The 19,772-nt window shown below is 36.7% G+C and overlaps 1 protein-coding gene across 2 annotated transcripts; it reads left to right on the plus strand.

The window, feature by feature from the left end:
* Nucleotides 1–2,352: 2,352 nt before the first annotated feature.
* LOC121330693 (UDP-N-acetylglucosamine transferase subunit ALG14 homolog) lies at nucleotides 2,353–17,720 on the plus strand. 2 transcript variants are annotated; one of them, XM_041277420.1, is made up of 5 exons: nucleotides 2,353–2,595; nucleotides 3,350–3,501; nucleotides 4,766–4,888; nucleotides 5,531–5,574; nucleotides 14,720–14,862. In XM_041277420.1, exons 1-5 carry the CDS (start codon nucleotides 2,409–2,411, stop codon nucleotides 14,775–14,777), a joined length of 564 nt encoding a protein of 187 aa, XP_041133354.1. In that variant the 5' UTR covers nucleotides 2,353–2,408; the 3' UTR covers nucleotides 14,778–14,862. The 2 variants fall into 2 exon arrangements, with proteins under 2 accessions (XP_041133354.1, XP_041133353.1); XM_041277419.1 differs by lacking the exon at nucleotides 5,531–5,574 and having other exon boundaries at nucleotides 2,360–2,595; nucleotides 14,720–17,720.
* Nucleotides 17,721–19,772: the final 2,052 nt, after the last annotated feature.

Below are 19,772 nucleotides of genomic sequence, written 5' to 3' on the forward strand. Positions count from 1 at the left end.
AGTATAAATCAGGCTGTACAGGGGATTCCTGGAATCTCCAACAGGGTGGTGAATACATGTGATAAACATGTGGGGTACATCTGCACATTGCACAAAAGCTACTGTGTTCAAAACACTTACTTAACTTGTTTTTTGCAGGACAATGATTGACAAATACTATTCTAGGCCAGGGATTAAGCACACACACACACACATCCCCAAGGATTTATTAAGTTTGAGCTCAAAAAAGACTGACCTAGAGGCAGAGCAGATCTAGAATGGTAAGAGAGAGACAGATTAATCAACTGTACCAATCAATCAGTCTTAACATCTACATGGTTGCAATCAAATGTTTATTTTATTTATTACATACTGTATGAAGACCTCATGTACCGGTGACTGCAGTATGTCGTTCAATATAGTTGTTAGTATTGATGTATATCGCGGATATATATATATATATATATATATATATATATATATATATATACACACACACACACACACACACACACACACACGCACACGCACACACGCACACACGCTCTCTGCAAAGGTGCCGCCTCTTTAGTGCGAGAGGTCCCGGGTTCTAAATAATTTACATAAAATACGCAATACAAATATTTTTAAATAGCATGTTTACACAGATAACCACTAATAAACTAAAATAAAACAGGTATAGATATATAGATAGCGTCTCGCTTTGTTTCCATTTGGCAAATTTGTCAACACTACTCTGTTTTAAAGATCGCGCAATTCCAGTACAATTATTCAGAGAAAGTGGATTTGTAACTAAATCAACCACGGTGTTTCCCTAAATTAAATTAAATTCTAAATGCTGAAATGTATTATTTTTCTCAGTTAACAGTCAGCGAAATTCAGTGCTTAACCGGCACATTAATACTCTGCCTCTGCTCACGAATGATTGGACAGCTGTCAGATTCTCACTTTCCTATTGGCTTCAATCTTCATACAAAATACCGTGAACAGCCTCTGCTTTTTTATGATTGGACAGCTGCGTAAAACTTGGCAGACATTTGACTCCCTTATTGGTTAAACTTACTGTCAGTACCTGCAACTGAAACAGACAGTTTATGTCCCACCCAGCTAACTTCTGATTGGGCTACCGCAGAGCGAATGCAGATATTCAATTGGTTGATCGTATCACAGTGGGCCTTCAGGAAAAAAATGTGTTGAGTACGTACAAGCACAGCATAAGGGAGCAGCACTGTCAACAGACTGCTGTGACGCTTTTGTTGGAAAACGTGTTTAAAGCTTTATTTATTTTTCCACGCTACGACCCGCCGCCGTCACGATTGCCAGGCTTCGCGGGCAAGAATTTGACGCGAACACCACTTTGAGGACCACTGGACTATATATACCTAAAGTGTCCAGATGTCGTGTTTTGGACGGGAATTTCCTGCTTTGTGAACACTGATCCTAGTGTGCCCAGAATTTTTCTTGGGACACACATTTCATTCTGCCAACCTCCCCCCTAAATATTATATTTATTACATTTTCATGCAGGCTGCTGTGTTACTACCGTATATAACAATACAACGATACTCGATGTGACTAAAGCTATGACCAAAATAGAAATTAGCCTTCGTAAAATGTGCAGTTATCTAATTGAGAAGGTCAGAAGACGCTTTCATCATGTAATTAACACGTTTTTAACCATTTTAAGGAATGCCTTACAGCATGTTAAAGGGGGGAATTTGGAAATACAACTGTTCAAACAAACTTAAAGGGTTTGCCTATTGGTTTACTATTTGCCATACTAAAAAATACTTTAGAAGGAAATTTTGTGTAATCAGGGAAGCTTATCTATGAAAAGGTGGGGAAGCTGAAAAGGTGGGGAAGCTTATGGATGATACAGTGGGCTTCGTTTACTGCATACAGTCAAAATAGAATATTTAACACATGTCGTCGCCTTTAAGCTTTCCACCACATCATCTATGTACGAGTCTTGTTTAATAGTAGAAAGTGGCTGAAAAAGAAAATTATGGTAGTGCTGAATCTATTAACCCAAGCAGACACCGCAGTAAGAAAAAATATACAGAACACATACTATGGCATATTAAATGGTAATAAATTTAATATTTATGTGAATAGATTCTATGAACTTTCAATATGACCTTAGATCAAACATCTTCAAAGTGAAAACAAAACCCCTAGAGCTTCCTGAGGTTATTAACAATGTTTCCCTACTGTCCCAGTCTTGGGCTTAAAATCTGGTCACTGGTCACCTTAGAACCCGATATATTTTAGATAGTGGATATATATGACTTCGCTGATATATATATATATATTTTTATCCTGCAAAATGTTGTAATTCTAGATGCAACCGACTGGACTTGATTTGAACAGCAAATACAGAAACATACCGAGGAAGCCGTCCTGCGAAACGTTCTACTTTCTTGGCCTAAATGCGTCGCCGTAGTTTTGATGTTTTTGGTTGCTGTGATAAAATGGGTGTTATTTTAGGCTCTATAATCGGACTTTTGATCACATTTTTGATTTGCATTGTGAGGTTGTTTCTTGTTCTTCGGAACAATGCAGAATACAAACCAGGAAAGAAAGGCGCGGTCAGTGTGCTCGTGGTTGCAGGATCGGGTAAGGATCAAAACCTCCGCTCCATCAAGTAGGAAGCACAATACAAATTGCCAGTGAATGAATTTGTAACAGATCCACTTTTCGGTTGGATGCATCATAAAGCTTCAATGACCTCACAATTAATTGCTAATTTTTAGAATAGTATATCTAAGCAGCTTAACGTGTTGAAACCATGCTTGGAATTAATTTTCTTAAACGGAAAACGTACCTGTTGTCATACGTATTTAACCATGGCTGTGTGTGTACACGGAGTTAGCATTGGTGTAAACAGCTTTGCCCGTACTGTACGCACATTAATAAATCGACACTATATACCGTATTCTTATTTATTTTTTTCAAATTATATAAGAAATTATAATATGGGCACTTACAAATTTGACCTTCTGTAGGCCTATATAAAGTTAGTTCAGGAGATTCTGAGAGTTCAAATTTCAAGGGCACATACCCTGCAAACCACTTGGCTAAAACAGTTAATCTGTGACACACAGGCTATCAATTCTTTGGATTTGGTGCTACTTGAGGTGGAATTACCCACAATGTAAATATGCAGAAGTTCGCCTCTTCCTTTTTTTCTATTTATACTTTCAAGCTGCAGTAAATGCACGTAGTGTGTAGTGTATTGAATAACTGCAGCATGGCAGTTAATAAATAAGCCATATACACATTGGTCCCATCCGATTTAATTTTTTTTTTGCAATGTTTAATAGGGAATGTATACCAATAAACGGATGCATTTTTTGTTTGCTTGTGTTAGGAGGACACACAACTGAAATTCTCAGATTGATGGAGTCTCTTTCCCGGTCCTACTCTCCAAGACATTATGTCATCGCTGACACCGACAAAATGAGTGAAGATAAAATCCGCACCCTTGAAAATTCTCAGAAAGAAAAAGGCACAACACGACAGGTAAGCAGAATTACAAAATAAACTAAGTAGGGAAGGCATGAAAACTGATGAAGTGTAAAGTAATTCTAGACAGGAACTGAGGGTCATCTTCGCACTGATTCAACATTGTGCATTGCCTCTGTTTTGTTATGATAGTTGGGTGTTTTGAATGATCGCGATTGAAAAATATACTTGTGCTAGTGTAAGGAGACATGAGATTTGTTTGTCTATCCAGTTTTAGATAAAACGTTTTTTTTTTGTTTTTTTTTAATGAAGATTTACGGAGCTTTGCAAATTAACAGTGATCATTTGAATTTTACCTTTCAATACTAAACAAAATAACATTGTTTATGGCCCATACCCATATAAAATATCATGGTAGCCACTCATATTTAATAATAAAAAATAAAAAAAAAATAGTGGTAGCTTGAATTGATTCATCTACCACCCTGAAGCTTTTATAATGTCAGAGCAGTGATTTTTTTCCTTTTTTTTTTATTATATAGTCGTCCGTGTGAGCAGTAGCAGTTTCCCATAGAAAAAGTATTGAGGATGATGAGACAAGATCTGGGATGCTCACTTTGCTGACATCCATCCATAAGCACTGTTTTATTAATCCACCTTTACACAATGTGACAATGAACATGCACAGACAAGAAACCGAGACCTGTTTTCATGCATCAAAGCATCTTCATGCTTTCTCGCAGGAGAATTTCCTTCAGTTCATTTCATTGTGTATTCAATATTAAAGGTGTAGGATCAATTAAGCTTTTGTATGCAGCAGAGTTTGTAAATCATCCAAAGAATTCATTAATGCCATGCCTTTGCTGTGAGATTAATCTGGTTATTGCCTACTTAAAGTGATCTGAATCTGAGATGACTACCTCACTACTACAATATCATGTACCATAATACATTATCAGTTTTCAGCATCAAAGCTAGCCACTGGTGAAAAACATAGATTAATAAACAGTCTAAATTTAACCACTTTTTTTGTAATTAAAATAAATGTTGGGTCTGTGTACAGTTTGAATAGTTATTCCCCAAACATTATTTTTCCCAAATTAAGTTACATTGAATAAAATCCTAGATGTACTCATAGAATGTACCACTAGACTGTGCACTTTCCTACTTTGAGCACAACTGATTTAGGGCAAGGCTTGCTTACTGGGGCTGCAGGCAAGTTAATACAAAATCTTTGGCAAATATAACCGCTGATTTTATTTATTTTTTCAATATGTTTCAGTAGTGACCCCTGTTAATAAAAATGTCTTTTTTTTTCCAGTTTACTATTCAGCGAATCCCTAGAAGCCGAGAGGTCCAACAGTCATGGAGTTCTTCGGTGCTGACGACTTTATATTCCCTGCTCTACTCTGTACCTCTAGTCTTCAAGCTGAAGCCAGATTTGGTATGTACTAGTTAGCAGAATGTTTTCATTCTATCTCTGAAAGTTTTACAGCCTCTAGTCTTCTGTGTTGGAGGTGCTTAAATGTTTGGACAGTCCAAGCCCTTGCCTCTAAAATAAAATAAAAATAGAAAGTAAAAGAAAATCAAGCAAAAATAATTTAATTTAGGAGGCACAAAATAACCATAGAATAGAGATCAAACTCTGCAATTTTACTGCTGTGAAAAAGTTTTGTTTATTGTTATGCACTTTACGGAGTTTCTGTTATTTCAGTTTCTGGCTGTATACCAATGGAAACTACTCAAACCATATGTGTTGTGCAATAGTGTGTGGAGAACATCTTTGATTTAAATCTATAACTAAGACAGTATACATTTTAAACAGCTCTTGATGTGTTTGCTTTCGTGACTCTAATAGATAGGTGGTGGGGAGGCAGTTTACCTAACTACAATGTCAGGGCTAACATTTTTTACTCAGTGTTTTGCTTTCGGTGCCTTCTGTTTTATCAAAATTCCCCAGATATAGTTTTCTTTGTAGGGAGACAAGCTTATATGTCACAATATTATACTGTCAGCATTTCCCTGCTACTCCTTGGAAGAGATTAAAAAAGGATCACTTTTTCCAAATTGTGTTTTTGGTTTACAGATGAATTTGACAGGGAAGCACCTACAGTTACATGGGTTTATAAGGTAACAGCTTTCTTAAATATGTAAAAAATATTTTTAAAACCGCATGGGACCCTGCATTTGAAGGTATATTTGAATATCACATTGCCAAATTTATATAAAAAAACAAAGTAGTTAAATGACTGTGAAAAGGTCTGGCAGTTGACCATCTTTGCGATTTGAAGGAATGCTGAGTTATAAACAGACCAATTAAAATAGCTCATTAAACATGAGTCATAAATCACTTTAAAATGCCTAATATGGAATCCATTTCTTACACATTAATTAGTATTACCTCACAACATGAATTTCTACAAATAATGAACGTGTTTTTTTTCGTTGACAATTTTGCTGTTGAAGCAGCCTGTTTACATTGTGTAACACAGGTAGCCATAGGTTAAAACCTCCTGGAATTTGTTCTTGAATGCAAAGTTTGGTGAATCATTTAGCTCTTCTGGAGATACACATCCTCAGCAACAGTGATATAGTGTTGGTGCTTGCACATACCTCCAATAACTAGAAGAGCTCACACACGGCTATTATTTTAGTGACCAAATACCTCAATATCATGAAACTGCATTTACATTTATTTAAAAAAAAAAGAGTTGCTCAATTTGCATCAGCCTACTGTAGTTAACACAGTCATACTCAAATCACTGTCATATAGTGATGTTTTGCAAAGGCGTAGTTGTGCTTGAGGATTGTGAAACTTGGTTCGGGAACACTTGAAGGTCGGATTACCATACCTGAGTTAACAATAAAGTAGGTAGTTCAAGGGTTAGGGTTAATCAGGGTCTGTGAAACCAGCTGGTAAAATCACTAAGTTTCTAACTTTCCTATTACAAAAGTTAGTGAGTCGTGAAGTGAACCATTCCTTAGTTTAAAAGTCTGCTGGGGGGGGGATTTGCATAGACATAACAGCAAGTGTACAGTTTACCTGAAAGTGGCATGGGGTAGGAATGCCCCTTGGGTCCTACGGGACCCCATGTACTGTATTGTAATCCTATGCCAATGATGGCTGTAGTGGTGACGTCACAGGCCAGGAAGCAGTACGGACACACAGGCAAATGCAGGGCTTAAACTGCCATAGCAGTGTCTTTATTAAAGAATATTTAAAGTAAACCAAACAAAACAGATTCTTAAACACAACATGAAAAGGCACGTGGGCCAAACAAAACCAAGATACTAATAAACTGGACAAACTAATACCTTCAGCAACACTGACACCAGTAGCAATCATCTCTTTGCTTTCTTTCTCTCTCCTCCAACCTTCTCCACAGGTGAGTCTGAACTCTCTTATCCCCTTCCCTGCCGACAAACATTTATAAACACAAAACAAAACCCAGCAGTTACAATAACAGATGTCTTCCTCTATATACACAAATCATAACAATAATGCATAGTGCAAATAAATACACAAAACAATAATAATAATAATAATAATAATAATAATAATAATAATAATAATAATAATAATATTATATATATATATATATATATATATATATATATATATATATATATATATATATATATATATATAAGGCAGAACACCCCACCACAGATCCCCTTGGTCATCCCCTCTCACACAACATAGAATAGCGAGGAACTAAACTGTAACTAAAACTTGATTTGTTACGCACAGCCCTTATCAGTAAAACCTTCAGACAGGAGTTCAGTTTGATTGGGCTGAGCACTTAACTGCTTTCTAATCCTAATCCTGGGATTTAATGCAGCAATGCCTTCTATGGAAGTACAAAGAGGAAGCAAGACCTTTAAAGCCTTGCCTTAAGGAATCAGCACTTTAAAGGGCTAGTCTGATGTCTCATGGGATTTTTAGGAGAGGGACCAGCATTGAAAGGCCACATTTACAGGATATTGCAGGGCTTCACCGGGCACTTGGCCAGAAGCCAGGGGCTAATTTAATAAACCAGGAGATGGAGCAGCACTCTATATTGTGTGTTTTCATTCTTGTTTAACTAACAGCTAGGATTTACTGACACTTTAAGAGAACCTCTCTCTCTCTCTCTCTCTCTCTGGTATCTTAGCAGTAAACATTAAGCGAAAAGGTATTCCTTCTAACTCGGACAGTCTCAGACTTACACACACTGTCAAGTCACCTTTTTAAACCTTGAGGATATATTATCCATCATGGTTGGGGCACTGCAGGTATTATACCACTCCTCTCTTTGTATCACCATCTTGCATACTGGCATTTCAACTGCTCATCTAGCAGAACTGTATTTAAGTTGCCATTTGAAAGAGGTTAAAAGATCACATTGTAGAAAAATGAGAGGCACCCAAAGAACCGTGCTTTCACACACACACACAGGTTTTGGGCAGAAGACACACATCTATTTATGTAGCCTGCATTTTTCCTGAGCTTTATTTAATGTACAGGCCTATTTTTTTTAATAAGCACATTGTAGCTTTATTAGTTTTTACCAAAATTGTGCATAGTGAAAGCCAGCTACACAGCTGTTCAAAATATGTGGTACATTCCAGAGTGGAATGAGTGGGAATAAATGGCAGACAAGTGAGTAGGGAGCTCAGCATTCCCAGACTTTTGCCATATATGGGCATTTCAATGAGATCACATACTAAATTCATCAGGCTCTCAAAGGGCATAGGCTATGTCAGCAAAACTGCTTGTCATAATTGGTTGCCTTCAATTTTTTAACTAGTCATTGGCTACTTAATAAGGTAAAGAAATCTATTTAATATGTGAATTTAAGACTAACTTAAATTTAAAAAATTACATAGTATTGCATGTGAAAGGTTTTTGCTACCCATAGAATATGCTTCTTGTTGACCTTTAAACAAAGGGAGGAAGAGCTGCTGCATTCAGAGGAATCTCAGTATTGTAATGGTATTTTTTTTAGAAGGAAAGTACAAATCTTGCATTTCCAGTGGACCATTATAAAAATGTACTATGTAAATATAACTGTATAAATACATTACAAACAGCACTGGGGAAAATGGCTAACTAAAGCCCCTTTTCATACTGGCATGCTCGATCCGGATTAGGACTCTGTGTCATGCAGGTTGGCTACACGATTTCACACTGCTTTATTACAGACTCAAGTACTCAATGTGCGTATCAGTGCTCCAGAAACAGCTTGTTAGTGACGTTTCCATCCAAGCTTCTCTGGATCAACCCAAATGTTGATTAGAGCAAACGTTTCTTCATCCCTGCTGCAGTCTAGCTCATGGTGTGTCTCAAGCAACACAAATACAGCTGAACAGAATAAACAGAAATATTCCTTGCAGAAGTGAAACCTTCATGCAGTCGCGCTTGTTATTTTGTCAGCTTACGAATGGCTGTCATGCATTCTTGCTCAGCCCGGGTCAAAGCTTGTCAACCCACGTCCTGAGGTGGGTCGCCGGGACCAGTCACCCGTGTACGACCCTGGTACGTGGTTTCACACTACGCAGAATTGTAACCCGGGTAGCCAGAACCCGGGTCGGGACCCGGGTAGGAGTGCCAGTGTAAAAGAGGCTTTAGCTTTTATTTTGCAAGGAGTTAGCAATCCATGCAACAATTCACTCATAAGCATTTTAAGAAAACAATAAATATCTAAAACCTTCTTTTATTGTATCTATAAAACAGTTACATTTGAGATGATTCTGAAAACAGTATTCCTGAAGAAAACACTTATTGGAATTGTTTTTAATCCAGGCAATAGATCAATCTCTAGGAAGTATATGGCCATAAGCACGAGTGCCATGAATCCTGGTTGTCCCAGGGATCTGTAGAGGATAGATAGCCTGGATCTTGCTGAGTATTAAAACTCAGTTTGATTCAGATAAGTCGTTATGTTCTATTTGCTGTATTCAGCCAGTTGATCAAATTGATCTTGTATTAAATAATGATGTGTTAATAAACTATAATAAAAACAAACAAATCTACTCAAATGATTAAGCAATATGGTACACAGTAGAATTGATTGGAGGACCGAAGAATTCTACTTCTTCTATAAGTGGAATTCTACTTCTTCTATATAATGCCCTAAGTTGGCTATTAACTTCTGACTACAATTGAATCAATAGTGTACCCATAAGTTATAGGTGTGAAGCGACTCTGCAGTTATAGTTAATGAAGGGTTCATATTAGAGACATGCTTTTTATTGTGTGGGATAATCAGTTCTTAACAAAATAAAAAATAATGTTTCCCCTGTTGAAAGCCATGCAATAGAATAAATGAAGACATTTAAATTGAGTATGTGCTAATTAAAATAATTATTATTTTTTGGCAAAATTTACTTCACTACTTTTCAAATTGGTAACAGTTTTTGGGTTGTTTTTTTATGTCTGGTTTTATTGCTTAGCCCATGGCTGCACATTGAATTCCAAGAGTGTGGGCTGCAGACAATAACTGAGTTCAACTTGGAATAACTCCCTACCAAGAAGGGAAGCTGGATATATTTTACTGTGGAAGGTGCTAGAGAAGTTTGAATTTTCCTTGTCTGGAAAAAATTGCTAGTGGAGTCATATGTTATAGAGAAACAATGGCTATTGAATGACATAATGAACTTACCGGGTTTCAGAATTCAAATGTGGGTTGTATCGGCTTGATTCCTTGTGAAGACTGAGGATTTTGCCCCTTCCTTCTGTAATTTTTCTGTGTTTCATCATACAGCATTACAGAACTGACTAGATTAGAGCAGTCTCATTCACAATTCATTTATTTTTAGTGTGTTTTAACACATTAATACATTGAGAGGACAAAGATCACCAAAATGCAGGCTTGTCGAGTCCAGGACATATATATATTTTTTTAATATATAACAATTTTGCTTTCAGCTGTAACTTAGGTGAAGTTTATTGCAGAAACTCATAATTCAGAATACCTTCTTTTCCTTGTCTCTAATGTATTCTTAATATATTTGTCACTTAAACACAGGGACTGTGTACTGACAAGGGATGGTAGGATGTAGAATGCTACAGAGCTTTCCAGCCCCACCTTGGAGAGAATGCCATGCAAGCCAGGCAAGCAGGCAGCCAGCAGCCAGGTTATAAACTGCAGCACTGACAGTGCAAGCATGTCAGGAATGTTCCTGCTTGGTTTATGAGCTGAGCCCCAACATACAAGGAGGGTCTAGCATAAATACTACTGTCGTAGGAGGAGGCCAGCATTGTGCTGGTAAGCTTTATAAATCTGTGACTTAGCTTAGAAATACAGATACGTAGGATAATAAATAATGTTCTTACCCCCTTTCACAGTTTGAAGAGAAAACTACACAAGTAAGAGACTCATATAACCATATTCATCCAGAGGCTAGCATTGTTTGCTATGCAAAATGTCCACTTACAGAAAAAAACAAAACAACATATGGCCATGTGTGGTGACATAAGTGTAAGTACAGTTAAATAAACAAAAAAATATTAAGATTGAATTGATGTTATCCATGAAGTACATGCATGTATTAAGGTTTTTTTGAACATCCTAATACAAATGCCATTTTTGTATGTGTCTTTATATTTTGTTCATTGAGACAACCCTGGAAATCAAAGCCTGCTTTCACTGTTTTTAGCTGCATAATTTTTTTTTTTCAGCATAGTCACTGTTAACATTCTGTTGTTTCCAGTTAACAGTGTCTTAGTGCCACACATTGACAGGTTTGAACACTTGGGGCTAAACAGTTTTCAAACAAATTTTGCTCTTTTCAAAACAGATCTCATCTGAACACAGGCAAAGTGGAAAGGCTTCCTAAACTATTTGTCAAGCTTGCCTATTATTTTTCTATCATGAACTCTTGGTTCAGTAAATATGTGTGCAGTAGTTTCTAAGTGATGAATGCTTATTCAGTTTACTCTCCTGTCTTCAAATACAGGCAGTTGACTTTCAATAGAAGTTCATGTCATACCTTTTTTAAACCATATGTACTGAGCAGTACTTGTGGCAATACAATGGTCTGCTGTCCCTCAGTATATTACTTTAAAGCTTGAGTCTAGAATCTTGTCAGTCCAGGGAGCATTCAGTACATTAACACCAGTACATTGAGGTCAGTACTAAAGCTGTGTTTCGACTATAACCAAACTGTTCTGAAAAGTGCTCTCAGATCAGTTCTGTTCATACATTTTAAATTTAATCAATCTAAACTGTTTCTTTTCATTTCCATGGCAAAAAAAAAAAGAATCTTAAATGTGCTGCGTTAGTGACTTTTTTTTAAATGTTTGTAGAAATAAGTCACAAATATAAAGAATGATAAATAAACTGAAAATAAATTAATAGTTCAAGTAAATTTATGTCATGATCTCAGAATATCAAAATTGTTATATCATATATAGAGAGAATTTATTTAAAAAAAAAAAAAAAAAAAAAAACATGAAATTGATAACATATTTTTCCTTGTCCTTAATGAGCCACCATAAAAATATGCATCACAGCCTTCTTTGCTCAACACAAATATTACAGAATATTTAGTCTTTTATTTCTCTGTGAAAGAGGAAGATGCAGGGATATTTTGTAAATAAAATGTATTTTTATGTAAGTTAGAAGCTTCGTACAGGACATTGAAAGTGTAACCCATAATAAAGAAGTCCAAAAAGGTAGGCAATTTCACCTGCTTGCGCCTTACACACAGTGTTAGGAAAGGCAAACCACTGTAGACCACTTTTGGCTGTTCAGACTTTAAGTAAAACCAATCTGAGACTTACTGCCCAGCAGGTCTTGAACCTGTCTGAAGGATAGTCAGATCGGTTAGGAATCGATCTTGGATTGTCTTTTCAACCTAGTCTGAAAACTATTTTAAGAGTCCGTCTTATAGTTTCACTTTAGTGGTTTAGGTGTCTGTTAGTGACTGCTGGTTAAGTGTACAAACTGGTTAGGCAGGCAGACCAAATAATTTTGATGATTGAACAGATAATCTTAAAGATGCATGGAAGTATCTGTACGTAGCTAGAGGCTTTCAGAAGTTGTAGATTAGTTTCCTTTAATATCTTTTCCATGTCCTAATCATGAAGAACAGATGATTAAAACAAACATCTTCCCCACACCACTAAACCAACCCTAAGCTGATAGATTTACTAAATAACAAGGAGCATTGACAATGTAAAGTAGGTAGAAAAATATTTGTACGACTTTACACCTGCTTCATTTAAATGTTTGTTCCCAATTATGAGCTAACACGATTTCGAATAACATTAGTGCCAGGCTGCCAGACATGTAAACTATTTTGCCAGCTGTTTGATGATGTTCTAGCCCTGCCCAGGGATCTGGACAGACCACCCTGCAGTGAGATTTATGTAGCCACCCCTCCATGGATTGGAACCATTACAACAGGAGAGCCAGTTTGTCTCTTGACATTAAAATTTAAAATCAGAAGATAATTAGTAGCTTGTTAAACAAACAAGTTGCTGAAGTTTTAATCTTCCTTTTGCTGATGTTGAAACCAGTATCCCTGTGGGATTGGTGGCTGTTCTTTAAAGTGCTTTAGTGCAGCGTCATTCTGAGGTGTTGGTTTCTAGTTTCTCAAAGCAAAGGCATGAAGCCTTCACCAAGAATTATGTGAAGACAACTTTCTACTCTGCTCAATTCTCTAGTGTTGCCAGGTCTTGCTTTATGTAAGCCATGTATTTCAGGAATAGATTTCTTATTTGTTGTGTTTGTATTTCTTTATTTTGAATGATTGGTTCTATTATAGAACAATCTATGGTATAGAGTGATATACAGGGTCTTGCTGTTTTGTGCACTTGCTATTGTTCAGTAAATGCTGTATGGGCGTTTAAAAAGACTTTGTGATTAATAAAGCAGATTCTGGCCTGTTGCCAAGGTCTGCCTCTTTTCCTGTGTATTCCAGCTTTCGCAACCTGTATGTGAGGAATCTGTGTGAGGCCCGACAAAGCAGATCATTGTCTTTCAGTCCTGTGACAAGGTACGAGTGGTGTGTTGTACAAAAAGGACTGTCCAGACAATGTTCCCAGTGCAAAACGTCCACATGTATTTTAAACTGAACAAATAATAAACAATCACCCCTATACCAACAACATAGGTGAAGCCAATACGGCAGGTTGCAGTCCCGAACGAAACACACAACAAAACCCCAATCTTCCGTGCACAAAACTGTGTTCTGTAGGTCCCGGGAAAGTGGTGCTCGCGTCCATGTTGTGCTTGTGCCATGAACGATGGGGCTCAGGGCATGTTGCTGCAACTCTCAGTCCTCTAAAACACAAACAAAACAAGAAAACACAGCACTCCGGCATGTTAGTAACATCAGCGTAAGGGGCTGTACTACTGCTGAAAACAAGTAAAAGAGTCTAATTAAGCAAATTATCAGTTCAACTAAGGGTTCAATGTAGTAATTAAACCCTTAATGAAAAGCAGCAGAGACAGTGGGTCCCCAGGACCAGGATTGGGAAACCCTGGTTTAGAGTACTTGAAGCGACACACTTTCCACAAGATGGCCGACTTCCAGTTTCCACCGACTGTGGGGTCCACCAGTCGAGGTGGAACATATACAAAATCAGCCTTACACAGCGCCTTTTCTGGTCGGGAAGGAAGTTTACAGTTCAAATACCTTCACGACTGTCATTATTCTTTGTTCGACACAAATTGTCCAAAAATCTGTTCTGCAGTTTCTTTTTAAAATTTAGGATTTTGGTTTGTAGAAGCATAGTTTAAAAATCCTTGAATTAGAAAACACCTGTAGGTACTTTTTTCAGAATGCTCAAATACTGTGCTCCCTACCTACCGGTCATTGGCATTGGTATCTTTGTTTATTGCTTGCCCTTAGTACTCGAAAGTGCTCGTATTCTAATGTGAAATTCCCACCACTGGCATCATGAAGGCAAATATGGCATCTGCCTCTGTCTTTTTCTAAAGGGCAAATGTGTCATAACCATTGGTGGGTTTAAAGACAGTTTATTTTTTTAATGACACACTAATTATTGTCACTCCAGAATGTCCTTTTATAACAATTTGTGTAAAGAAGAAACAAGCAAGCCTTCGCTGTTTGGTTGCTTTTAAAGATGTCGTACTGGATATCCACATTGTGGAGGATGAGATGATAGTACAGACATGAGCACAAGACACGTACTTGCCTCCCGTCTACAGGGCTTGCACTGTAGAGAGGCGGTCTGTGTTTAGCCTTTGCCTTCCCATTCAGTGGGCTGAGATGCCAGTCTATTTTAATGTCCCACGTTGTTTTTTTTCCTGTTTTGTTGCAGGTTTTGTGCAATGGACCAGGGACCTGTGTCCCACTGTGTGCATCAGCCCTCCTTCTAGGAATCTTGGGAATCAAGAAAGTGCTGATTATCTACGTAGAGAGCATCTGTCGGGTGGAAACGCTTTCCCTTTCTGGAAAGCTACTGTATCATTTGTCAGATTATTTTTTTGTACAGTGGTCAACCCTTAAGGAAAAGTACCCCAAATCCACTTATCTTGGCAGAATAATATAAACACACAACACCACAAATGGCCTTCATAATGTGAATGTAAAGATTTGCAGAAGGTGGATTTAATCTCAACTTTCCTCTCAAGAAAGTGCTATAATTTCTGAAAACTGGAATTATATACAAACAACCAAATAATCTATTTTTAATGAAAAACTATGGTCAACAAGTTGTTTTCCAGTAGGAATTACTGTATTCTAGAAGCCTAGTCACAAAATATGACTGAAATGAAATGTGATATTCATTACTGCTGTTGGCAGAAAACAGTAACAGTCTAGATATATATTGCATGTCTTTTTTTCATAAAAACTGATATATTTCTATATTACTAAAATTACAAGAAAAAAAGTAAATGTTTTGTGAATAGGGCCTGGAAAACAGTGCACAGAGAAAAAAGAAGGTTCCACACTTTTGTTTGGGGTGTAAGGAACAAGATAGGGTAGGAAGTGTTATGCAGTGGGGTATGACTTCATGTGTATTTAGTTGTAGGTATTAAATGGGTTCAGATTGTTGAAAAATATTCAAATGCACCATGTGGACCAGTGGAGTATTTCAAAGAAGATTATAAATAAAGAATGATACATTAAAAAAAAACAGAAGACAAAAAAACAAAAGTTTATAAATAAGTATGAAGTGTTGCTTAAATAGAGCTACAGCAATAAACTGTTTTGTTCATTTGGAAAAAGTGTGCTCAATAAAATGTTTACTGCTGGGCTGGGTTCAAAAACAAACAAAAACTAGAGACAAAAGCTGTATGAAACAGCCAGACCAGAGGCAGCTTTGTTCAATACTAGCCTGGTTTTCTCCCTCTTGGGATGCACCTTATCAAAACTAGGCCTGACTGAATTAGGGTGTTCAGCCTTAATTAACAATTCAATTAGATTTAACCTTCTGAAAAAAAAGAACATAACTTTGCTTTACATCAGTGTAATGTTAATAAACGATTGTGAACAAGTTCCTGTGTTGTTTGTTCTTGTAATTTGTTCAGCACGCCTATCTCCTGGCATTGTTTTTTCTATTGTAGATGTGTTTCCTGTTTGCGGACAGTATATTCCCTTGCTGATACTGTGCAATGAGGAGGAAACAAATACAAAAAAGCTGGATCTGTTTGAGCTTGCAATGAACGGCAACAAAAATAAACTATGATAAATGTGTGTTCTATTTATATCTTGGATTGTTTTTGTTACCTTTTAACCACAAGTTTAAAATGCAGCAACAGCAGTAATTTGATTTTATTAAATATTAATAATGTATACTGAATTTGATATAAAATAGGAAACCAGTGTAAATGGGTTAACTGGTTTTGTTATTTAAAAATCATATATATATTGGTGCTTGTGAATTGAATGCTCTGTCAATGCCACCCAATAGGTAAAACAAGGGACTCATGTGATTTGTATTCCTGGTAGTGCAAAAATGTCTTGTACATTACATTGCAATTCAATACAACAAACAGTTACACTGCTCCTTGTATATCATCCACCACATGGCACTTTATTAAACTTTTAACAACCGTTTGTGACATGTTAGAGTAGTTGTCTGTCCAAATCAACTACAATTAAATGCCCCTGCTTCTTGATGCTTTTGTGTTATGCTGATGTACCCCTCTTGTTTATAACCCTGGCTACTAAGCTTGTGGTCTTATTCACATCATCGTTCCTCAGTAAAAGCTTTCTCTGTTTCAATTCCTCCCTCCCCCTCCTCCACCAGTCTGTAAATGGGATTTCAGGGTGGGGGTGGGGGTGTTGTTTTTGTCTGGGACACAGCTTTTACACATTCTAATCACTCTGAGGTGTAAAATATTGTGCAAGCAATACCCATAGCGGCATGTTCTGCTGTTCTAAACCTGACTTCGCTTACACAGAAATATTCCATGTAACCAATACGTTTTTATTTGAATAAAAAAAAAAAAAAAAGTCTAGTACATTTGTATTTAGTGTAACCCATCTAAAATATTGTTTGAAAGGTGAGGGACAATGACAGTCTGGAAGGGGTAATGTAAGCTTCTCTAAAGCTTCTTGACCTGAACTACCAGCGGTGCCTTTCGGTTCGGGGCCACTCTTGCACAGTTCCAAATTTGTTTTTTTGTTTTTTTTTTGGTTTTATCCAAATCCATTCCACTTAAGCTCGATTTTCAAAGGTGCATTAATGCACTGCACCACCTAGCTCCCTTCCAGATTAATTTTTCTAAATATCCCCAAAAGTAGAAGGTGCAGTTTTGTAGTGACACAGTATGGACATGCTTCAGCATTCTGAGGAAATTGCCAAGGTCAAGTACATAATAACTGCAGACACTGTAATATTGTCATCCAGAAATCAGATGCAAGCTGTTGGCGTTTTAAATCCCACTCAGCAGCCTCAAAGCAGTGTGCGTGTTAGTGTTGGCAGCTTGTTAAAGTCATTAAGTCGACTTGAGTGGCATGCAAAGTTGCAGACTTGTAAGTGGTCGTGTTCCAAGGCGAAGGTAAAGCGATACTGCTGTGGCTTTTGGGAAGTCTTTGTATAGGTCTGAATGACTGCTGTTCACTCCTTGATAATAAAAATAACAAACATAAGTGACAAAAATAAGTATTTTGTTTTTATTTGTTGCAGAAATTATCCTTAAATTCTATAAATACACAAATGATCCAAATTGGGTAAATAGACCCCAAATTAAGACAGGACATCTCTTATTTCTTTACCAGCTGTTATGCACAATGTTGCTGTATAAACTGCTGAAATGTACAATGCAACTACATTTTAATCATGGTGCCTCTATCCTTATAGCAGCTTTTTTGTACCAAATTACAAAAATTATGAAAATATTATAAATGTTATAAATAAAAATTATAAAATAAATACTTCGCTGTCTGTCTCACAGTTATTCTGCGTTTTGTTATAATGTTTGTTTTTAAAGTTGCTACAGTATAAGGATTGTGATGTCATATTTAAAATGTAATCCTAGGGCAATGTTAGATTTTAGAGAGCCCAGAAAATGCCCTTATGCTGAATGGAAGGGACTTAGTAGAAAACCATCTTAAAAGAATTGCCCATTGGATATACCTAAACATTTTCTTACAGTGAAGTACTGTATGTTATTATCAAGGTTTTTTTAGTTTTTTGTAATCTGCCCTGGAGGGAGTACTGCAGTATTTGAACTATTGGTACAATAAACAAACCTGTTATTTCCTTTGTTTTTTCAAGGAAACAATCAGCATATCAAGTTTCGGTAACCTTGCAAAGACACATACCTAAAATGACAGCTGTACAAAATATAGAGTATCAGCATTTCTTAAAGGAAAGTTAAATTAGACATTGGTTGAATATGTTTCACTGACAGACACAAATATATATGCGGAAAAAAAACACTCCTTCATTTGTTGTGCAGGTTTTGCAGTATTTATTGGCTTTCCGAAACAGTGCTTTCATTCACATATGTGCATTTTCAACCAACCCATGAGGAACTCAAAATGAAGGATAGTATGACAACTCTCCCTCTCCCATAGGAAATCACTTCAGTGCCTTCATATCCATTACCTCACATTGAGAACTGAAAATCCTCAGCTGACTTTATTTTAAAGGCTGTCTTGTACTTATTTTTTAAGAAATAAAGCTCAAACTGTCTACAGTAAATCAGGATGCCATATTTGCTACAGGTTTGGCAATTCAATAATGTGGTTATTGTCAGCAGAATTATAAATGTCTGGGACACAGGAAATATTGGAAAGGAGTTTGCCTCCATCCAGACCTTTACCAGTAAAATGATACTGTACAATGAATTCATATATATATTGCTACAGAAAGTAGTTAGAATTAACTCTACATACTGTTCATTTCATTAGGTGTTATATACATTACTGAATTGTATTAATTTTGACTGGTACCAGTAACCAATGGAAATTTAAACCTAGTTGTTCCGGTAAAAGGCCAGTTCTCCAGTCAGTGGAAACTCATATTTTCTTCACTGCCATTCAGCAGTCTTAAGTCAAGAGTTTTGACTTCAAACATGATTTACCATATGTTGCTGAAACTGACCACATTACAGTTGTATTACAAAACATGGCCAACCGTGCCTCCAATATCATGCAATTAAAAAGTCCTTCCAACAGTCAATGCCTCTTTTTAAAGATGTTGGCTGGTATTTTATGTCAGTAGTCCTTTTTTAGTGCAGTTTAGACAGTAGCATGGAAGCTGGTAAAAGATTCTATTACATCATGGCAGTTTTCTTCTGCATTCCAATGCCTACAATACTGTGGCATTCTGTCATTGCGAGAAAACACAGCAAAACTGCACAGTGTAAGTTTGTCAGCAGTCATTTTAAAGGAGTTATAACAAAGGTATTGCAATCCATTTTCTTGTTAGTTATGCGACCTGGCAATACCCCAGTGCATTATTTGTTTGTTGGATAGATTCCTCACTTTACTTTTCTATTTCAATAGGCTCACTTTTCTGTATCGTCCTGTCTATTATCATGTCACTAATATTATCCACGCTGGTAAACAATACTAATACCGGGGTCCACTTATCTGACATGGAAAATTATTCAAATGTATTTTATGCCCACACAAAGTGGGGTGTTGCCCCCTCAATTTTTTGTTCTGCCCATCTTAACCACCTCATCAGTCTGGCACAGCCACTGAAGGTATCATTTCCTTTGGGCTCCTTGAATGTTGCATTTCCACCTTTGCTTTTTGTGCAACATGTTTTTTGTGTTGTTTTTGTTCTAAACCTGTGTATACAGCTGTAGATTAGCTAATACAAAATATAAAGTACAAAGCATGGAACAAAACACCTAATATAAGCAAATGTAAACGGTGTTCATACAAAAATGTTTGTACTGCATGACGTC

Source organism: Polyodon spathula, chromosome 18 (genome assembly GCF_017654505.1).
Source record: "Polyodon spathula isolate WHYD16114869_AA chromosome 18, ASM1765450v1, whole genome shotgun sequence".
Taxonomy (NCBI): Eukaryota; Metazoa; Chordata; class Actinopteri; order Acipenseriformes; family Polyodontidae; genus Polyodon; species Polyodon spathula.

Bases quoted from the DNA above. Each gene is read 5' to 3' on its own strand.
- LOC121330693 (XM_041277419.1), top strand. From the start codon at position 2,409: ATGCGTCGCCGTAGTTTTGATGTTTTTGGTTGCTGTGATAAAATGGGT. The intron at 2,596-3,349 runs GTAAGGATCAAA...TGCTTGTGTTAG, and splicing joins GCTCGTGGTTGCAGGATCGG to GAGGACACACAACTGAAATT. The intron at 3,502-4,765 runs GTAAGCAGAATT...TTTTTTTTCCAG, and splicing joins AAAAAGGCACAACACGACAG to TTTACTATTCAGCGAATCCC.